The 5,275-nt window shown below is 50.4% G+C and overlaps 1 protein-coding gene across 1 annotated transcript; it reads right to left on the reverse strand.

Annotated features, from left to right (window-relative positions):
* Positions 1-658: 658 nt before the first annotated feature.
* Positions 659-5,113, reverse strand: HTR1B (5-hydroxytryptamine receptor 1B). The gene is made up of 2 exons (XM_057369288.1): positions 3,703-5,113; positions 659-2,836 (listed from the first exon to the last, which is right to left on the reverse strand). The coding sequence occupies exon 1, from the start codon at positions 4,896-4,898 to the stop codon at positions 3,765-3,767; it is 1,134 nt and encodes a 377-aa protein (XP_057225271.1). The 5' UTR covers positions 4,899-5,113; the 3' UTR covers positions 659-2,836; positions 3,703-3,764.
* Positions 5,114-5,275: the final 162 nt, after the last annotated feature.

Raw genomic sequence — 5,275 nt, forward strand, 5'->3', positions numbered from 1 at the left:
GACAGAGGGCRGCCAGAAAGGACAGCTTTTCCTACTAATAAAAATTTCAGCTGCTCCATCCTCCCAGAGGCAGAGCGCAGTGATCAGGCACAGCAAAGGAGTGGAGAAGCAGGACAGCAACATTCTCAAACCTCTTCAGAGAGTCAAAACTTTACCASCACATCCCTAAGCATCTTCTAAAATCTAGGTTCAACCAGGACACACTCTGTCAGTCACAGAGATGCAAAGCTCAGACGGGACACTCTTCCCCCCCTAAAACACTCTACGTGAATCTTGGAACATGCTTTACATATTTATATTTTCTGGCACTGAGCAATGTTTGCCCTACATTTCTTCTCTTTCACTGCCAACAGAAGCGTGTCCTCACTCTACCCATCCCCCTGTGAATGGTTTTCTGAAGTAGATGCTGCTGCTCCAGTAGCACGAGGCCTTTAACCACCCTCTACCTCAGCAGGGCTCAAGGCAGCCTCTTCTCTGTCCCCAGGTCACTCAGGGCAGCTTCGACACCGACTGTCCTCCCAACAGTGAGTGTGGCTATCTAAAATGTTTGCTTGTGCAGAAGRTTCAGCGCCTCAGCATAAACTTAGAAGGATAATTTCTTGAAGAATTTCAAGAATTGAAGAATTTCTTCTCAGCAAAATCCTCACATCACAAGAGGGAGCTGGGAGTATTTGCTGCCAGCTGCTGAAGATGAAGGTATACTCCACCAGTGTGAGGAACACGAAGACCAACTCCTSAATGTCCCTGCTCTCCAAGCCCCCTAGCTTTGTAAAACTGACAAAAAAATCAACTCTCTGGAAATGCTGAAAAACTCACTCTAAATCCCATCATCCAATTTCCACATATATAAAAAGCGTACTGAGAATGAATTTGGTGTAAACAAAATTCATTCTACAAGATCAGAAGATGACAAATGAGAATTGGTTAACCAWTGGTATACATTATCTTCCTTGATTTTTTTCACACCATGTATGCAAAAAGCTCCTTAAATTTAAAATTATTACAGGCATTTCAATCAAATAAGATAACATTTAAGAAATTTCCTCTTAGCACATGTGTCTTTAATAATTTAAGAGGGTACTTTCTAGAAGCATAGTATAGTAGTTCTCCTTTTTAGAAGTATCCAATTTTAAGGCAATTCTTTTTGTATTTCTTCAAATTACTGAAAATGTTTACTTTCCACTGCTTTGTGTCTTACAGACTTCCTTTTCCCTAAGACCATCAGGAGCACAGAGGGTCATGTTCTTTACTGTACAGTTAAGTAAGTCCTTATTACTTAAATAACTCTCTGAAGAATAGCAGGCAGATAAATCATGTACMATTTTTCCAGTCCTTTAACAGACCCCCTCTAGAATACATACATACAGCCTCAAAAGAACATTGATGACCGTATCCACCAAACACTAAAGCAAGTTTTGTTTGCTTTCAAAGGAGTAACAAAAATATTTCTGAAAAAAGGCCAAACATTTATTCTGACATTACATGAAAACAGTAAGAATTATACCTAACTACGATGAAAATAAAGCTGCCTGTTAAAAAACTGACAACTGATTGAACCTTGTCTTTTCAACTTTCAGCAATTGCTTCTTGAGTGACTCATCAAATCAGTGTTACCTAAAAAGTCAATACTGAGAAAGCAGGTAAACCAATAAATACTCCTTTCAGTCACACAATTGCTACCACTCTTGAGAACACAGTCAAGCGTTTTATTGTTTATACTCATTTTCATTTACACATAAGAGGAACAATCAATGCAGTTCTATCACAGCAGGTGGACCATATCCTGAAAATCTGCTGAATATGCTTAGACCTGTCTTAAGGTCCAACCAAAAAAAAAAAAAAAAAAAGAAAAAATAAACCAAGAAAAAAATAAAAAAACAGGGCAGGGGAGTAAGGAGGCAAGAAATTTCACTAACATCAGTAAATTCATGATTCATGGGTATTTATTTTGCAGGTGAAATAGCTCTTCTGAAAGAGCAAATTGCTTCACTTCTTTACAAAATACACTAAATAATGTTAAGTACTTAGAGATTTCTAAATTTCGCAGTGGTTCATGCGGTAAGGGTGTGCAACCGACACAAAATGGAAAACATGGTTACAACATCAAACTGCTACTTCTATTCCCAGCTGGTTTATGAAAAGGTAATTGGACTTCTTGATTTCTGCTCTTATGGAGTGAAAGCAAGATTTACTTTCTAAAGGCAACTATGAGGACAGACTACAGATATGCAGTGCAGTTGAACAGGTCTACAACTCTTKTTTCTAGAGCATTTGCATTTGCTATTGTTTTGAAATACAAATATAAAACTTTTGCACACTGTCACTTCTCACACATGTTCAGCTGAAGGAGTCATTTACAGAATTTACTGCGATGCTCCTATTTTAAACGTGCTTTGTTTTTTTTTTTCTCCTCTTGGCCTCATGAGTGAAGGGAGCAACTCTTTCCACTGAAAGAAAGAAATTACAGGTGTGCAGAAGTACAACTATGCTACCAACACAGACAGAGACAACTGTGCTCTTGTGCACACCCCTACAACCGGCCGGAGAACAAATTAAGAAGTTAAGCCTGCAAAATAAATGGAGTTTACTCTCGAACTTTTTTCTTCATTCCAGATGAATTATAGACCTTGATTCGAGGCTGCCCTCTTTTTTTTTTGTTTTTTTGCAACTGATCTGCGTGCCTATTGGAACAGCATCTCTGCCAGAGTCATTACACTGAAACGCAGAGCTGAGCAGTTTGGTGGCAGAATGTATTGACGTTTTTGCAGCATCATGAGTCTGGCAACTGGGCTTGGGGAAGTTTCAAGCAGTGGGTCTTTACAATAGCAACTTGATTCTGCAGACAAAAAGCAAAAGATTGGCAGAATTATTARAGTATCACAATAAAGGCATGTATGCATCCTGCAGAACGTGGCGCTGAGTTGAGCGATGAGCTGGCAGCCACTGCTGTCAAGAGGCGCGGAAAGGCAGAGCTCKCACGCGTGTGAAGAGACACAGCGAGGTGTCGAGTCTCCCACGGCGGCTAAGGGGCAGCTTWCCCCTCGGGATGCCTGCGAGCAGCCGCCTCCGCTCCCGCAGGAGCAGCCGGAGCCGTGAGGAGGCCAGAAAGAAGTAAGGCTGGACTTTGTCAGCAGCCTTCATCTGGCGCCTCTCCTACCTCACTTCCTCGACAAAAAACAACCCCAAAAAACAAAAACAACATGCCGCGGATACCGGGGCTGCACCGACTCGCTTCCAAGGGGGCTGCAGCTCCGGCTGCCCGGCGGGGACCGGGAGGCGGCACCGGGGACGCCGCCGCGGGCGGGGGGGAGCGGCCCGGCCCCAGCGCTCTCCGGGGAGCTCGGCTGAGGGCTCGSAAAGCAAGTGCCGTTTAGCACTAAATTGGCCGAAACACGGGCATTAGCATACGAAATGGCGGCAGATTGGTTTAATAGGGGGAATAAAAGGCAGATTGCCGTGAGTCACTCCCTGCGAAAGCGGGGGGGTTTGGGGGGGCACACGCGACGCGCGCACACACACACTGTGCACTGTCAGGAGCGCGCAGCCCTCCCGGCGCTCGCCGCCACTCGCCAAGGGTCTGAACAGCCGCTCTTGGTGGGGTGGCAGCCCCCCCCGCCCCCATTTCCGAGTCCCCGCTTCCTCCCCGCCCGCCGCGCCCCGAGCACCGCGGCTCTCCGGGCAGGGCGGGGTCCGCCGACCTACCTGTGGCGCCGGGCGCGGGCGTGCATGGGGGCGGCCCCGGGGAACACATCGCATTCAACATTTCAGCCTGTGCATCGGAAACGTATGAGTTTGTGGAAAGCTTGTTTGAAGTCTTCGTTAGACATAGTATAGATGACGGGGTTGATGAGGGAGTTGAGATATCCAAGCCACGTGAAAAAGTCAAAGATGGCCATGTGGAACCAGCAAGCGTCCTTGCAAATAGGCAACACCAGGCTGATGATGAAAAAGGGCAGCCAACACACGATGAAGGCTCCTAAAATAATCCCTAAAGTCTTTGTAGCTTTCCGCTCTCTAGCGGCCGTCAGCTTCTTTTTCTCCAGCAGGGCGTCCGAGACCTTCACCTTCACCTGGTTCATGTACACGGGGGAGCCCGTTTCGCTGGATCCCTCGGGAGCCTTGGAGTTTATGGAGGTGACGGAAGAGGTCGACCCCGGGGAGTCTGTAATTAACTGAGCCCGCGTTAGTCTTTTACCTGCTTTCTTTGGCGTCTGCTTCAAAATCCGCGACCTGGCTTCCACGTAGATCCTCCCGTAGAGGGCTATCAGCAGCAGCGTGGGGAAATARAAGGCTCCCACTGTGGAGTACACGGTGTACAGGACGTGGTCCGTGTTCACCACACAGTGAGATACTTCCTCGGCCTTCGCCTGCCGCCAAAACAAAGGGGGCATGGAGATGCAGATGGAGAAGATCCACACCAGTGCGATCATGCCCGCTGCCCGCTTGGGAGTCCGTTTCGTGGAGTACTCGACGGCGTCGGTGATCGCCCAGTAGCGGTCCAGGGCGATGACACAGAGGTGCAGGATGGACGCCGTGCAACAGGTGATGTCCGAAGACAGCCAGATATCGCAGACGATCTGGCCCAGCGTCCACTTGCCGGTCACAGTGTACATGGTGCTGATGGGCATGACAAGGATGGAGACGAGGAGGTCGGTGACGGCCAACGAGGCGATCAGATAGTTGGCCGGCGTGTGGAGTTTCCTCGTCTGGTAGACCGTGGCGATGACAAACGCGTTGGAGAGCACCGTGGCCAGGGTGACCAGCGCGAGGACGACGGCGAGCACGATCTTCCCGGAGAGGGGGGTGGCATCTTGGTAGATCACTTCCTCGGCGCTACAGTTTCGGTAAGAGTCGTTGGCGGAGCCCAACTGCGCCCGGCAGGGGCCGGTCGGCTCCATCCCTCCGCGGCCGCCGCCCCCGCAGACGGWGGGGCTCGGCGCGGCACGGCGGGGCCGCTACCCCGGCAGGACCCCGTCGGCGCCGGGGGAGGGCTGCAGCATCGCCGCGCCGGCACCACCTCCCGCCCGCCCGCCCGCCCTTCCGGGAGCTGCGAGCGGGCTCCGAGGAGCCTCACTCCCCACGGGCGAAGGAGCAGGGCAAACCGGGGGCCAGGCGCGCCCGCTCGCCCCGGCAGCTCATCGCCCCGCCGCCTGCCCGCGGAGCGCGGCGAGCCCCGGACATGGGGCTCCCGCCCCGGCCGCCCCTAAGCGCAGCCCCGCCGCCCGCGGTTCCACACCGTGTCTCGACGGGCGCGGTGGCAGCGCCGCATGCCCGC

The sequence above is a fragment of the Malurus melanocephalus genome, unplaced genomic scaffold (assembly GCF_030028575.1).
Source record: "Malurus melanocephalus ecotype Western Australia unplaced genomic scaffold, MMel_1.1 scaffold_4, whole genome shotgun sequence".
NCBI classification, from domain to species: domain Eukaryota; kingdom Metazoa; phylum Chordata; class Aves; order Passeriformes; family Maluridae; genus Malurus; species Malurus melanocephalus.